Source organism: Hyaena hyaena, unplaced genomic scaffold (genome assembly GCF_003009895.1).
Source record: "Hyaena hyaena isolate Hyena2069 unplaced genomic scaffold, ASM300989v1 scaffold_181, whole genome shotgun sequence".
Classification (NCBI taxonomy): domain Eukaryota; kingdom Metazoa; phylum Chordata; class Mammalia; order Carnivora; family Hyaenidae; genus Hyaena; species Hyaena hyaena.
In genome coordinates, this window is record NW_024080813.1 from 533632 (window position 1) to 550470 (window position 16839).

At 46.1% G+C, this 16839-nt stretch overlaps 1 protein-coding gene and 1 pseudogene across 2 annotated transcripts; both read right to left on the reverse strand.

Annotated features, from left to right (window-relative positions):
* The window catches only part of LOC120237459, an 11039-nt pseudogene extending 4276 nt beyond the window's left edge, over positions 1–6763 (reverse strand).
* GPR135 (G protein-coupled receptor 135) lies at positions 1170–10792 on the reverse strand. 2 transcript variants are annotated; one of them, XM_039240770.1, is made up of 3 exons: positions 8253–10792; positions 3706–3798; positions 1170–2029 (listed from the first exon to the last, which is right to left on the reverse strand). In XM_039240770.1, exon 1 carries the CDS (start codon positions 10703–10705, stop codon positions 9188–9190), a length of 1518 nt encoding a protein of 505 aa, XP_039096701.1. In that variant the 5' UTR covers positions 10706–10792; the 3' UTR covers positions 1170–2029; positions 3706–3798; positions 8253–9187. The 2 variants fall into 2 exon arrangements, with proteins under 2 accessions (XP_039096701.1, XP_039096700.1); XM_039240769.1 differs by having other exon boundaries at positions 3706–3864.
* Positions 10793–16839: the final 6047 nt, after the last annotated feature.

Here is a 16839-nt window from a genome sequence, read left to right on the forward strand (position 1 = left end):
ATGTTTGCACGTATAGGAGGATTAGGAGGAACTTGACGGAGGAACAAGGGGGAGAAGAAGGGCGGAAATGGTGGGGGAAAGGGAGAGAGGCAAACCATGAGAGACTCTTGAATGCTGACAAAAACTGAGGACTGATGGATGTGGGGGGGAGGGGGGGATGGGCATGGAGGAGGGCACTTTGGGGATGAGCACTGAGTGTTATGTGGAAACTAATTTGACAATAAACTATTTGTAAAAAAAATAAATAAATAAAATAAAATATCCGGTGATAGTCCAATTAGCAGTTTGCATAAAAAATGGTCACCCTCTCTTTTGAATAACAGACAAATAGAAAGAAGCAATTCTAAGGTTAAAAAAATAAATTTCAGAAATGGTCCCCCCACACAAATACAAAAAAAAAAGCATTTAAAAAATTTTTTAAATTAAAAAGATGAAAATGTTACTTGAAAAGATTTTTAAGATAATATGTCATCCAATAAGAAGTAGTCGCTACTTTTATTTTTATTAAGAAAAAAATTTTTTAATGTTTATTCATTTTTGAGAGACAGAGACAGAGTGTGAGTGGGGGATGGGCAGAGAGAGAGGAAGACACAGAATCTGAAACAGGTTCCAGGCTCTGAGCTTCAGCACAGAGCCCAATGAGGGGCTGGAACTCGTGAATGGCAAGATGAGCTGAAGTTGGCCTCTCAACTGACTGAGCCACCCAGGCACCCTGTCACTACTTTAATTTTAAAGAGTGGTATTAGGGATGCCTGGGTGGCTCAGTCAGTTGAGGGGCCACCTCTTGATTTTGAGTGTGGTCATGGTCTCACGGTCATGGAATCGAGCCCTGTGTCAGGCTCAGCACAGAGCCTGCTTTGGGATTCTCTCTCTCCCTTTCTCTCTGTCCCTCCCCCACTCATGCTCCCTCTCTCTCACACTCAAAATAAATAAATACACGTTTTTAAAAAGTGATATTAAAACAAGACCATGGCCATATGTGTTATGGATGAGACAAAGAGCTACTAAGCTGGTAATAATGAATGGTTTGCCTTATAAAGGGAAATAATTTGAGTCAAAGATTTTCTTATTTGACTTGGAAAGCCCAAGTTGAATCTATATGACAACTCTTGGATCAAAGCAGTAAGCAAGCATAAGAAATTTCTTCTAAATTTCTCTTTATTATAATTACCAATCTCCATCTTCTCTCACTCTGTTCTGTTCTGTATACTCAGCTTGAATTGTGGACTTAACACATGATACGTTTGTCCAAGGTTTTGCCTAGCACTAAGATGATACATTACCTTGTTATATGAGAATGAGAAACAAACTGTAATCAATAAGAATGTTAAAGCATGTAAAGACGATGGGAATTTAATGCACAGTGATGGGCTGCTGCTTTTGAACTGGTTGATGCCTTTCCCTCTTTGAAAACTGTTGTACTTGATAATGGAGCCTCCTTGTGGGGAATTAATAGTATGTCAGGCTTTCCGATCAGGTGAAATGCCGTTTAACACCCTCTCCCAGCTTCACAGTGGGAGTCCAGGTAGTTGTGGTATCAAGAAATTATGCACTTGCCTTGAGCCCCGGCATCCAGAAATCTGCAGGAGCTTAACCACCACCAAGGAGGGGTGAAGTCTGCTGTCTCTCCTTTAGTTTGTCTCTAGCCCCCCGCAGCTACAGGTAAAGCAGGGTTAAGAATGTTTTCAGTTTACACTGATTGTTCGGTTCTCTGAGAGAGAACAAGTAGACCATTGTTTCCTTTCAAATGGCCCGTGCAGTGGGACCCTTGAGAACATATTAGGCAGATTTCTCTCTTGGCCAAATGTCTAGCATCCAATTTATGTTCTTGTGTCACCAGTAGTTCTTTTTTACTGCAGAACACACGACATGAAGCAGTTGGCTACTTACACCTAAGTGTAGGATCACAGTGATCGCGAAGGCTGCAAATGCAGACAGAGGCGAGAGTTTTCTTCACATCCCATTACCTCCCGAGGGGAGCCAAGTGTGACGTAGCTTTCCAAAATGGTGAACATCACTTCAGAAGAACCTAAACAGAATATAATAAATTCTCTATTTACAAAACAGTTGCATTTTAAGAAACTTTTCGGTGTATATTATATTGAAACCACGTTTAAAATACTATGTTTCTATGCAGAATGGACTAAAAGCATGGAATTACATAACGATACATAAGTCATCAGCTGTTTCAGTGTCTGGTGAGACATTTGAAAACTGTCTGGAATGAGGGACAGTTCTTCATTGGACAGTATTTTGTTATGCTTCACCGGATATCTGGCATTCCTAGACACCGCTCACTAAGTGCCAGTGACATTGTAACACCGAAAATGCTCCCACAGATTCCCAAAGTGCCTCGTAGGGAGGAGTAATACTCCTATTGATAAGAATGAGTCTGTCTTTTCATCATGGTCATAATTGTCAGATTCATGTTTTATGTTGAAAAGGTCAAGATAATGAGAAGAGAAGCCATAGACTGGTAAAATTTTTTTTTGTAAAAGATAAAGGACTGTTAGCCAAAATATAAAATGAACTTTTATTTACTTAAAAAAATTTTTAATGTTTATTTATCTTTTTAAATTTTTTAAAAATTTATTTATTTTTGAGAGAGAGAGAGGGAATCCTCAGGCTCCGCACTGTCAGCACGGAGCCTGATGTGGGGCTTGAACTCACGAATCATGAAATCTTGACCTGAGCCAAAACCAAGAGTTGGATGCTTAAGTGACTGAGCCACACAGATGCCCCTATTTATTTATTTTGAGATAGAGAGAGTGTATGTGTGCATGCAAGTAGGGGTGGGACAGAGAGGGAGAGAGAGAAAGAATCCCAAGCAGGCTCTGTGCTGGGATTGAACCCAAGGTGAGAGATTATGACTAAAAGTAGGACACTGATTAACCAACAGAGCCACCCACGTGCCCCCAAAGAACTTAAAAAAATTTTTTTCCCAATGTTTATTTATTTTTGAGAGAGAGAGAAAGAGCACAAACAGGGGAGGGCAGAGAGAGAGGGAGACACAGAATCAAAAGCAGCTCTGAGCTGTCGGCACAGAAACGGATATGGGGCCTGAACTCACAAACTGTGAGATCACGACCTGAGAGGCGTCAGACGCTTAACTAACTGAGCCTCCCAGGTGTCTCTCCCCCTCAAAGAACTTTTAAAACTCAACCATAATAAAAGCCGTTCCTTAGCTGCTTCTTTCCCTGATTCTCTCTGGTAAACTAGCTGGCAAATGCTTTTTTGTATGGATCTCTCATGAAGCTCTTAACCTTCTCTTACGTTTTTACCACAAAAACTCCATCGTTTTGAGGGTGCCCTTAGACTTAAACTTCCCAAGACTCTGTTTCAAATAAAGTTAGTTGCTTTGGGAAGAGCTTTAGCACTGCCTGCTTGAAGTCCTGTCTATACTCCTGGCCAAAATATCGGAGCCAGAGCTCTAAAGCTGGGGTGGGCTGCGGTGGGGGGCGGCTGGGGTGGCCTGTGTCTTTTGGAGGGACACCTTGCTGTAGGCGCAGGGCACTGGGTGTGGACAGTAGTCTCTGGTCTTCTCAGCTTGTCTCTCATCCAATGGAATCCTCATCCTACAAATGAGCTGGGTGAGCACAGGCATGACCCTGGTGCTCCCAGAATGCCACCCCTGAGGTCAAGGACCTGCCCTATGGATGGAGACTAGTTGAAGAAGAGAATTCCCAACCTTTTGTGTACACTCACCTGGAATTTAGCCTCTGCAACATGTGGCTGAAAAGATGAGATGTTCTGATGGCCTGTTCCTCCCAGGAAGATACCATCGTCTTCAACCGGAAGCTGGGGAAGAGGGAGCCTTGTGTACTTGGTTGTACTCACCTGAAGCGGAGTTTCTGTCACTCTGAGCTGGGAGCAGGGAGAGGGAGTGGGTTATAATTCAAATGCCACTGACTCTTGCTCTTCTTGCTGAATTATAGTAGACTTTTTCCAATAAATGTTTCCTCATTTGCTGTATGCTGTTTTGACAACTTCCAGAGACTTCGACTGGTTGCTTTTTAAATGATTTTCCCTTGTTTCACTGGCTAGCAGGTCCTCAGAGATCCTCACTGCCATTCCACGAATGGAACTCCCAATGTATACTTACATATCATTTTGATTTATTTTTTTAAATGTTTATTTATGTTTAAGAGAGACAGAGACAGAGCACAAGCAGGCACAGAATCCAAAGCAGGCTCCAGGCTCTGAGCTGTCAGCACAGAGCCCACATGGGGCATGACCTGAGCTGAAGTCTGAGGCTTCACCCACTGAGCCACCCGGGCGTCCCTCATTTTGATTTATTGACCCAACAGTATCAAAAAAGTATCAAATAACCAGTAATATTTAAGAATAATTTTTAGGGGCACATTAGTAACTCAGTCGGTTAAGCATTTGACTCTTCATTTTGGCTCACGTTATGATCTCATGGTTCATGAGTTTGAGCCTCCCGTCCAGCTCTGCATTGACAGCGTGGAGCCTTCTTGGATTTTCTCTCTCCCTCTCTCTCTCTGCCCCTGCCCCACTTGCTTGCTCTCTCTCTCTCAAAAATAAATACATAAACTCTTAAAAAATAACTTTAAAAAAGCAGCCTGAGACAGCATTAAGGGTGTGGCACAGCCCTCCATGATCCTGAGATAGAGTAATAATCTTCTATCCAAAGAGGAGCTTTAAAAGTGGTCCACAGTTACAGCTATGTCCTCCTGAACTGAGTGGGGGAATAATCATGCATAAACTTTGGATGCAACTGGATACTAATTGGTGGATGCCAGTACAGATGAATCACCACCAAAGCCCAATGTTTACTAAGGCTCGGTGCTAAAGAAGTCCCTAGAACCTGGATACTGCCATCTTAAGTTTCTGCTATGTGGCAGAACAGAGGATTGGGAAAAAAATTAATTACATAAAAATGACAATTTCTTGCACCATTAAAATTGCAGGCTAGGATATAGATCAGCTGGAAAAGTATAGGCATTTTTTTTTTTTTGACAAGTTCAGCTGAAGGCAGGGAGTTGAGAGAGATAAAAGGGGAGAATAGGAGAGGCTTTTGGATTTTTTTCCTTTTAAGTGAGAACTTATGGGCTCACAAGAGGGATTTGGTTCAGTGAGAAAGACTACGGATACAGGAAAGTATTGAGAGCATGAGTTTCCTGGGGCTAGAAAGGGCGCCATTTTCTTTCCTATTGGAAAGACAGAGCTGGGGAGTGCTGTAAATCCAGTTTAGTTTGTAATGTTCATCTTTCAAGAGGGGAAGGTCAGTTACAAGTTTGAGCAGAGAATGTTTGAAGGGTCACTACAGTGAGCAGAGAGAGTGAGCTGACAAGCAGGAAAGGTTTAAACTGTTGGGCAGGGTAGAGGGCCTGAGAAGCCAAGGACTCTAGGTGCAGAGGGTCCCTCGTTGATCTCATCTATGATTTTTCCTCCAATTGTGCTCAGCTACTCTGGAACAGTATGGAGAACACAGATGCCTGGGGTCGTCCAGGGCTGAGATTATACCAGAAAGTACTTGCGCAGAATCTCTTCATATATTTGAAAATAACATATCTCATATAGCTGTTCTCCAAATCAAACAAATCTTTTCTTTTACATTTTATGATATTTATTTCCCCATCCCTTTGACAATTGTCTTTATCTTCTCTGGCTCTTCTCCAGGCTTCCTATTTTCTTTTACACATTAAGAGAGGCAGCACATGCAGTGGTTAATACGGGACTTTTGGCACCAACAAATCTTATGTATAACGCAAACTCCCTGTGTCACCATATGCAAATCACATAGCACCTCTGTGCCTCAGTTTTCTCATCTGTAAAATGGGGGTAGTGATAATATAGTATTTTCCTAGAGAGTTGCTTTGAGGAGCAGATGGGGTAATATATGTACTATGGTGAGTGTGACTTGTCACTGTTATGGCCATTCAATTGAAACACTCAGACTGAGAGCAGAATGACACATGAAGGATTACATTCTGACCAATATTTAATACATCCAAATATTTCATAGCTTCTCTTTCTCCTTTTCAAACAAAATCACTATAATCATGCAGTCCATCAATGTGAGGAAAAGTCTGTCCTAAATTTGAGAGTCATTCTTTCTCTATCTTTTACTCAAGGCATTGATTTCTGTCTCTAAGTATTTACTACTAGACCAGACTGGTTGCTGGCCTTTATCTACATATCTTTCACTTCTAAAGCCATCTCTTTTGATAACTTTCTGAAAATGCTACACCTTTCTTCCCCGCGGGTAGAGTCTTGATTAGGGCCAAGTTTTATAAAGCTCAAGGTCAAGCTTTTATAAAGCAGGTATTGTGATTTTTACTTTTCAGTAGACTTAGCACCCAGGAAGTTGCCCAATGTGAAGTAGGAAATAAAAACTGTAGATGGTGATGACAACAGAGGTGGCGGCGGCGGCGGTGGGGATGATGGTGGTGATGATGGGAAGTTCTCAGCCTTGGTTTCTCTATCCTCTGACCTTTGAGGACGTAACAGGCGGTTAAGAAAGAGACTAGAGGGCTCCAAAACCAGAGAGATGGTTGTTCAAATCCTAGTGCCATCACTGACTAGTTGTATTAGCCTCAAATAAACAAACAAGCAACACTGTAATTTTTTTAGTAACTTATCAGCATTGTTTTCTCTTTTCTCTCCCGGTTTTGCCAATCATGACTCTTACAGCCGCTGACAGAATGCTCTCTTCCCCAAGCCTTCCCTTTCTTAAAACTTCCTACCCTACCTACCGAGAGTTAAGACAGGATTCCTTTCCTGCCTTAAAGTCCCTCATGCCACCACCTGGTCACTTCCAATCTCTCAGATTTTCCCTTCGCTCACCAGAAGGGTTATTCCATGCCACGTTTATTTTTAAATATCTTCCTTTGATTTTTCTTTTCAGGGAATACCCCATTTTGTACCATACTGTACCTCCTTCCCCTAAGATCCCTGACTCTCTGCCATTATTCACAGCTGCTGAATTCCTATTCCCTGATAACTTTCCTAACTGGAAGACTTTATCATTTTCTCCCAAATGCCAGACATGATTTCCATTTTCTCAGAATGCCAAAAAGTACACAATTGTTTTAACTTTAACCGCCAAATACTGTAGATATGTGTTACATATTTGTTCAGCTGCATTAAGTCTGTGTATACATATATGTACACACACGCACATATAATAAGTACTAAGAGTAGATTATCTCATCTACTTTGTACTACATTGAGTGTAGCAAGATATATACAGATAATTTACAAACTTATGATTGTGATGATGCCTTGAGCATGGGGGAGAAATTAAATACCTTTAGCTCTTACAGAATCATAGATTTCCGTCTTCAATCATAAAATAATGACATACACAGAAGTTTAAACACGAATTAACATTTAAATACATGAAAAAAGGTGGCTATTTCACACTGAATCTTTACATTATAGCTGATGTCATTTCATATCTAGTTTAAAGAACTCATTCAATGAAGGCTGTGAAGTTTTGAAGACAAGAGGAGCAAGTGGAGGGAAGGAAAGAAAGAGGGAGAAAACAAAAAAATCTTTCAAAATTCCGAGTAAATGATTCTGTGAATAGGAGCATTTCATGTGAGAAATTTCACACACACAAATCCTGAACTGTGCTTCTGAATTTTAAAAAGCATCTTTGTTTTAGGGGCTCCTGGGTAGCTCTGTCGGTTAAGCAACTGACTGTTGATTTTGGCCCAGGTCATGATCTCACGGTTCATGGGTTCGAGCCCCTGCATCAGGCTCTGCATTGACAGTGTGAGCCTGCTTGAGATTCTCTCTCTCCCTCTCTCTCTCTCTCTGTTCCTCCCTGCTTGTGCTCTCTCTCTCTCTCTCTCTCTTTCTCAAAATAAATAAATAAACTTAAAAATTTTTTTTAAAAAGAAGCATCTTTGTTTTGCACATTTCTGAAAATATTTCCAGCTTGACTGAAGTTTCTTTCTGACTTTATGCCCAAATTATTAGTGCCCTATTACATGCAATAATACCACATCTATTCTCCCTTTCTAATAATATTATTTTAGACAAGTCATGTCTATAAAAGCAATGATTCATTTTTTTTCATAAATATAACCAAACTTCCCAATGTAGAAGGGTATATGCCCTTGGAAAGCTCTATGCTTTTCCAAGAATACAGCCACTTCTCAAAATATTTTTAGACTTCTTCACTGTACTCCTCTTCAGTTAGTTAGCCACATAGGAAAGCCAATCTTGTTATTTTATAGAGCTCTCACTTTTTATATGTATGACAAAGTGGCATTACTTACCCGATTCAATCAACTTGACTTCAAGTTACAGTTTTGGCTGCATCTAAGAATCAAATCTACCTCAAGAGGCAAAGACTTTCTCCTATGAAAGTTATTTTTTAAAAATGCAAAAGGACTCTGAGAACAGCATCTTCCATATGATTAGAAACAAAAGTATCAGGTTAGACAGAGTAAGGGTAAAGCCTCAAAACTTCCCAAGGAAGATGGTTTTGGGGGTAGAAGGAAGGACATTCATTTTTTAAGTATAATCTTGGAATACATTTTTAAACAGCCACATTTCTTTATGTCATACTTCTATCTGTCCTTCAGACGGTTGACTTTATGGTAATAACCCACCTTTCAAAGGCCTAAAATGGCATATGAATATAAAATGTTTCACAAATATGAAAGGACATGGGGTGCGAGCAGGTGCACCAAAATGTGTAAGGACAACAATTTTTCGTTCCCATCCTAAGCACCCAAAGCGCGTGTCAGAGGTGCAAGTTCTAAAAATCTCAAGTTTTGTTGAATGCTGGTGATTTAGGGGGGGCCTTCGAGTAATTCTGAAAGTCTCCATTCTTTCCTGAAACTCTCTGTATTTGAACAAATACTGGCTGCATTCAATGATTCTGTTTGTTTGTTTGTTTCACAGTGTGATTCCTATAATATGAGCTTTTCAGTAATTGTGAATTTCATTTTTCTCATTTTTGACACAGTTCGCAACGCTTGGTTGTGTGGCTTAATATTGTTTTAATGTTTGCATTTTACATTCGGCACTTTTGAAGAAGGGCACATTGTCTTGTACGTTGTTTGGGGGGGGAGTGGTAAGCCTCCCCCTCTGTCTCTTTTCTTAAATGTTTGGCTTTATGAAATACGCGATTCTCCCCGGAATCCTGTATCATCAAACGGCGCAGGTGAAACACTTGGCTTGTACACGCTATGAATCCCAACCCTTCTTAGAGGCTGGTATCCCCGGCTTCAGACTTAGGCTGTTTGACTGCTGCTGTCACTGGTTCTAGGGACCCCTCCTTGCAGAAAAGCACAACTGGATTTTTCCGAGCCCACAGGGCCACGTCCCCTCCTATCCCGCTGGACGGGTTGGAAGAAGACATCCTGCTGAAGGCTCCCAGCCGGTTGGTGTAGCGGTTTCGAAGGCGATTGCGGCTTCTGGCCTGCAGCCCCGCTCCCTGGTTGGGCAGGAAAGCGTCCACGTTCCTAGTCCGGTAGCCCTCTTCCCGGCTGCGCCCCAGGAGCATCGAGATGTTGGGATTGCGAATGGCGTAGATGACAGGATTGATGGCCCCGTTGGCCCAGGTGAGCCAGACAGCCACCACGTCGAGGAGCGAGGGGGCTTGCGCGGCCTGGGCCTGCCGGGCCGCGGCCAGCAGCACCAGGAAGCAGTGGGGCCCCCAGCAGCCGATGACGAAGACGATCATGACGAGCACGGTGGTGGCGGTGCGCACCTCGCTGAAGAAGCGCAGCACGCGCGCGTACGTGGTCAGGGGCCGCACGCGCACGTCGGACAGGCGCACGGTCTTGCAGATGTGGTAGTGGCAGAAGCACATGAGCAGGAAGGGCAGCAGGTAGCAGGCCACCACCAGCCCCACGCTGTAGGCCGCGCCCAGCTGCGCGGGGTCCGGGGACGTCCGGTACAGGCAGCCGTGGAAGCTCTGCGCCGCCGGGGGCTCCCGGGGCGCGCGGAGCAGCTCCCAGGGCAAGGAGAAGCCCAGGGCCGCCAGCCAGGCGCCCGCCAGCAGCTGCAGCGCGCGGCGGCGACCGATCTTCTCCCGAGGCGGCCGCACGATGGCGCAGTAGCGATCCAGCGAGATGAGGGCCACGCTGAGCGTCGACACGATGCCGAAGCACGAGCTGAAGAAGCGGCTGGCGGCGCAGAAGCCGCGCCAGGGCCCCGCGGCGGCGGCGGCGGGGACCGAGCCCGCTGGCGGCGTGAACAGGTCCAGGAAGGCGGCGGGCAGGCAGAGCAGCGCCGTGAGCAGATCCGACAGGGACAGAGACAGGATGAAGGCGTTGGTGACGGTGCGGAGCTGCCGGTGCCTCACGATCACCCCCATCACCGCGCAGTTGCCCAGGCTAGACAGCAGGAAGATGAGCAGGAGCACGAGCGCCTGGGCCGCCACCGCCGCGCCGTGCGACAGCAGCGGCGCCGCCTCGGGGCCCGGCGGCGGCCTCCCCGCCGCCCCCAACGCCCGGGGCCCGCCGAGCGCGCTGCCGGCGGAGGCGCCGGTGCTGTCGCCCCCGTTCGCGTCGCTCCGGTTCCCCAGCGCCGCGGCCGCCGCGGTCGCCACGGTGCTGAAGGAGAGCACGGCCGCCTCGGTGGCGGAGGAAGAGGTCCCGCCAGGTGTGCCGGCCGCGGAGGGGGCTCCGGGATGTGGGCCGCCCGACAGGGCCATTCTCGTTGGCTGGCGGACCGGCGGCGGCGGCGGCGGCGGCGGCGGCGGCTCCTGCTCCTCCATGGGGCCCCGCGGCGGCCGCGGCTGTGTTCATCCCGCAAGGAGGGGAGGCGGCCGCAAGCCCGGGGCGGGGAGGGGGTGGCTCGGGCCGGGGCCGGAGGCCTCTGCCCGGAGGTAGGTCGGCGGGAGGGGCGGCGGTCGCCCGGGACCGGGCGGATCCTTTGACGTGGGTTCTAGGCGTTGCTGAGGGAACGGTGTTGACGCAGGAGCGCGGGGCGGGACGCCTAGCAAGTACCCTCTGAAAGGCCGGCCCACGTCACCTCTACCCGAAGTTACCCAGCCAAGGGGTCTGGGCTTGGCGAGGGCCACGGTGACCCCCTCAGGGACTTCATTTATATGCGGGCCACGTGAAGCGGGCGTGGCCCTCATAGAACGGCCATATTTAACACGGGTTCACTCTTGAGCTCTCTTGTCGGGTACAACTGCCTACAGGGAGGCCTCTGCTGGGGACGCTCTGCTTCCTGTTTCTGGCACTAGCAGGTAAGGGATCTAGAACCTAGGGTGAAACACCGTCCAGATCCAGAGATCTTAAACTTGAGGGGCCAAATAATGTGAACCAGGTGTTCTCAAACTTGAGCATGCAGCAGAATCACCGAGAGGGGTTGTTAAAACGCGAGTGACTGCGCTCCGCCCCTCGTTTCAGATTCTGTCGGTGTGGGGTCCTGTCCCAGGATTTGCATTTCTAACGATGATGTTGCTGGTTTGAGGGCCACACTTTGAGAACCGCTGAGGTAGGAAGCTCATTAAAATGTACATTTACTGGATGACTCCGAGGATTATTGAAGATGGGCCTGTGACTCTAAACCCCCGCAGGTAATGCTGATACGGGTGCTCTGAGGAGCTAGAATATGGATCTCGGAGACAGCATGCCATCTTGTTTTCAAAGCCCATAGGGCCCAGGACCATAACTGGTTCACACAGGTGTGTGGCAGGGTGGGGGGTGGAGAGCAAGGAGTTCCTTGCCCTCTTGACACCCTTCCTCAGTTCCCTGGAATGTGGTGTGTTCCCAGTGGAAAGTGCTACCAGCCAGGGAGTCACCACTGACACAGCTCCAGGTATCTGGCTGGGAGCTACAGAACCGAAAAGCCTTGCCTGCCGGGGACACTGCATCTCAAGTTTCTGGGCCTGGCCTCTAATGGTTCTCTAAACCACCCTGGTTTGCAAAGTGTGGGCCCTAGACCAGCAGCATTAGCACCACCTGGCACCTTGTTAGTAATGCAGATTCCCAGGCCCTGCCCCGAATATTCTGAATCTCGACTCTGGGGGTGGGGCCCAGCCCTATGCCCCGCGAGTGATTCTGACCCACAGTTGAGAAACACCGCTCTGAAGAGTGACAGGTGCACTTGCAGATCTTGGAATCAATGACATTTGTGCTTTGGATGCTTGTTTCAATGAGGAAAAATATCTTGCTGGAAATTTGCAGTTTAATTTGCAAATTAAATTTGCAGATAAATAGAAGTTTATTCAAGGTGGTAGGCGAATGCATTATAGGAATTCATTATAGGGTGTTTAATAGTATTTCTAGCCTGCACCCACAACTTGCCAGTAGTGACAACTGAAAATGTCCCCGGGGGGTGGGGGTTGGTTAGGGGGGATGACCACAACTGAGAACCACTGAATTAAGATAAAGATATAGAATAGTTTATTTAGCATATCTTCTCTGTGCTAGGTTTTCAGAAACAACAAATAAGGATCTCAGCCCAAAGAACCTTACAGTTTTAGGCAAACCCAAATATATTACAGTATGTATGTGTTTTTAAAAAATATAGTGAAATCCTATGGAGGTATTAAGTCTTCCTAGGGTAGCTGATAAAGACTTCACACAAGCAGTGACATCAGATGCTCCCAAGAGAAGACGGAGAAGGATCTTTGATTCATATGCAAAGTCTGCAGATTAGTGCATAAGTACTTGAGTCTTGGGTACTGGTGACTGAGGGTAGGGAGTGAAGAGAGAAATAAATGATAAAATGATAAATGATAAAAGTTGATTGGAACCCTCTTCTAAAGGCCTCTCGTTTCCAGGTTACAGAGATTGAACTTCATCAGGGGAAGGTGGGGTAACAGCACTCGCCATTGAAGGGAAGGCCATGTTCAAGTATGTTCAGAAAGACGAGAATGACCTCACACACTCTTGGTTTTCCTCCTTTCTTGTTTGCCTCAGTGTCCTCTGCCCACTTCCCGCCGCCCCCCCCCCCCCCCCCCCCCCCCCCCCCCCCCCCCCCCCCCCCCCCCCCCCCCCCCCCCGTCATCTGATCTAAATGCTAGAGTCCATCAAGGCCCAGTCCTTGGCAGCTCTGAACTTCCTCCTATCACACGCACCCAGAGCTTTGAAAACTCTATATTCATAACCCACATTATATCTCTAGCCTCAAGGTCTGGATCTAGTTACTTGGCTTTTCCCACTGATGTGTAAAGCACCTCAAACTCAACATGACCAACATGGAATTCATGGTCTTCATGGTCTTCTCCCACTTTTCCTAAACCCTTTGGTCCTCTCCATTCTGTATCTCAGAAAATGGCACTACCTCCCATCTAGTTTCCAAGCCGAAAATGTAGGATTCTTTCTAGAATAATTCCTCTTTCTCAACACCAGCCCATGTACAATGTATCACCAAGACCTAGGGATTTTACTTGTTAAGTGTGTTTGTATCCATTCACTGCCTCCATCACTTCCTCCTCCACCTGAATCTTAGCTTCTGTCCTCTCTTCTTTGAACTACCGCTGCCACCCCGGACTCGTCTCCACATGTCCAGCCCCTACTCTACACTGTAGACTGAATGCCTTTTTAAACAAAATAAATTTTATCATGCCATTCACTTATTTAAACCCCTCCAGTGGCTTTCTCCTTTTAATTTAAGGACCCCAATCCTTAATATTTCCTACAAGGCCCTGTGCTGGAGGCTGAGCTGGCTCCAGCAGGTCCAGGGGCCCCTGAAGATGGACGGTGTCTCGGAGAGAGAGAGTGAGAGAGCCCCGAGATTCTTTCTGATCACCAGGCAGGCATCTCTGTCCTGTCGGTTTCGGTGTCTTTATTTATAGGTTAAATGATAACATGACATAAGAAAAAGGAATTTTTACAATGGATAACTCTTTGTGATCAGATGCTTTGCAAAGTGTACAGAAGCAGGTTTTGCAGAAATGTTCTTGCAGAACTATTCCAATTATAGTGAGGTTAAGTAAATCTTATAACTAAAGATTTAGCAGGGTATTCTTAGCAAAAGACAGGATACATATTTGTTCTAAGTTAATCACGCTAAGGTTAGGTCATAGGTTAAGTGTATAGATGGGCTAAGAGTCATTCTGTCTGGCTCTCAAATGAATGTTTCTGAGTTGGTTAATAAGTTGTTTGTGGAAACCTATTTGATGCTGAATGTGTGAACACCATGGAGGCCCTAAATGTGTCAGCCTTTTGTTTGTGGGTAATGCTTTAGCTACTCTTATCTATCCTCATCCCAGCCACCTGGAAGGGAGGGTGTTTGCAGAAAGCAGGCCTTGGGGAAGGGACTGCCATACATCACCAATTAGGAGAAGGTGTAAGTATTAACTTAAGTTCTGCCTTTATCTGTACCTTAACTCTAAATTAGGCTCTTTGTCTCGGGGCCAGGCTCAGTTGTAATTCTTGTGTTCTTAACCCCCTAAGTCTTGGATCTGCAAGGCCCTTAGGAAGAGCCTTTTGACAATCATCCGTAGAGCTTTCATCTAAAATCTCTCTTGTAAAGGCAGGAATATGCTTTTCCTTATGAGGTATCTGTGTTCAGAATATTGGTCTGATATGCAATATTGTGAGGCCTGGTCAATACCAGCACAACATGAGCCAGTAGTAGCAGGAGATACCAGTTTTCATTTCTCATGGCAGTAGCTGTGCAAACACTGCCATTTCCTTGCTGTGACTGCCATCCATAGAGGCCGGTGCGGCTCCCGGCAGCCCTGCATGAGTTGACATCTTCTCCCTTTCTGGTCTCATTTGGGACCATTTTCCTTCTTGTTGCTCCAGTCTAGTCACACTGGCCTTTGACGACCTTCTTAACCCTCCCTTCTTAGGGGATGTGCACTTGCTATCCCCTCTGTCTAGAATGCTCCATTCCCTCGCCTTCCCCCAGTGCCCTTGCATCCCTGTCTCCACATGCATGTTAGCCTAGTCTCTCTGGGGAAGCCTTCCTCAGCTTAAAGCATATCAGCACTGTCTATAATTATAGTTTTGTGATTAATCATTACCTGCCTCTCGCTGTAGACCATAGGGTTTGTGAAGACTCGAACCTTGTTTGGCATGTTATTAGATCCCTAACACTTAGCACTTTGGAAAACTGTTAGATACACAAAACCTATTTTTGAGTGACCATAGGAGGAGAATCTGGCGGCCAGTAGACCAGTTAAGAAAAGGCATTGTAAGAAAAGACATTCTCCCAGAGGAGAAATGAAAAGAGTCCAAATAAAGGCATAGTGAAGAAAGTGAAGAGATTTTAAGGAGGTAGTATTCGGATTAGGGTCTTTGGATGTAAACAATACAAACAGAGCACTGTGTCACTTAAGCAAAAAAGGGATTTATTTGAAGGATGGGGGAGTTCCAATTTACGAAAGGATGATCTAAGAGCTAGCCCCACGAACAAGGGAAGTCAGGGCAGAGAGAGCAGGTGGAGATGCAGAAACTGAGGGTGATCACTTTAAAGCACTGTTGGAATAAGTCCATTTCAGTCATTTTTCAGACTTTGCCATTTCTCTCAAGATCCCAGGTCCAGGGAGGGAGAGTCTGATGGCGTACCCTCTGCCTGGCAGTCCATGCAAGGCAACATGCAGGGGATGCAGAGTTTTCCACAGGAAAAGGTGAGTGTTGCTGAAAAAGGAAGGCGGAAGGAATGATGCCAGCCGAATCCACCCACATCCACCTCGGGGACATCAACAGACAGGACAGGAGGGCATGAACAAGGAGCCAAGGATAAATCGCAAGTTCGTGGCTCGATAGATGGTGGTACCATTAAGTTGGAGAATACAGGAGGAGGGGCACATTCTAGGGGCAGAGGAGTCTGACTTGTCCACCAGGTAGTGGTATGGCTCTGGACTGAGGATTTAGAGATTTGGAAGTTGTGAGCCTCTTTCTACAAGAGAGAAACCCACGGGCCTGAATGTGATGACTAGGGACAGGGTGTTGAGCGAAGAAAGAAAAGAGCCGTGGGTGGAATGCTAGGAGTAGAAAAAATTAGGAAGCGGGGAAAGGGCTAAAGGCCAGGCAGGTGAGTGAAATACCTAATGAGGCACACTGGCCAGTTCAGAAGTCAGCGGTCTTGTGCCTGCGGTTTTCATTTTGTTTTGCTTTTCAAAATAAGGTATTCTCAGCTGCTTCTCAGGACAGCTGCTGTGACCATGCGGTTAGCTCTAGGTGGGGAGCTAACGGGCTTCTTCTGTGTGTCAGAGCTCAAAGGAGAAGTTGCCAGCTAGAGGAAGCTCGCTTGTAAAGCTTGGACCCAGATGGGTAATTAAATAGGTCGGTTAAACAGTTTTGTTACTCAGCAGCGGCAGCGGCAGCCTGGGAGCTTGCTAGCGCTGCCCCAGGCCCTGCTTAATAAATGAGAATCTGCAGTTTAAGATCCCCAGGTAATTCATACCCACCCTGAAGTATGAGAAGCATTGTTCTAAGGAGGGACGGTATGGAATTTGTGGGTTTTAAGAATTAAAGAGAAGGATGTCCCAACTCTAATGGAGTCTAGAGGGCTTAGAGCAAAACTCACTGCAATTTCATGGTGAAGAGGAGATGGACTTGGGCCCACACAATTGCAACACCTGGTGGGTACTAACTTAGTGACCTTGAGAGCTTCAGGGAGTGGCTCTGTGGCTGACTCAGCACCAGGGGAATGGAGGTACTTGCTCTACAATGTACCACACTTGCCCGCCAGGAGCAAGGAGCAGTGTCCAGCATGGATTGCATAAACCCTCGGGCTACTGTTAGACCTGACAGTTAGATCAAGCATAATTTCCCATGAATAATGAGGTTAAAGCCAGATGGCAACAGTCAAATAACAAATGGATGATGAGAAAATGTACCCAATGAGAATCAGGAATTTAGAAATTTGACTACAAAGGGAAGGAAACGGGGGAAGGAAGCCTTGAGAGGGAAGGCAGACAAAGGAAATGTTTGTTTCATT

Excerpts from the sequence above, each read along its gene's own strand:
- GPR135 (XM_039240770.1), bottom strand. The coding sequence starts at position 10,705 with ATGGAGGAGCAGGAGCCGCCGCCGCCGCCGCCGCCGCCGCCGCCGGTC.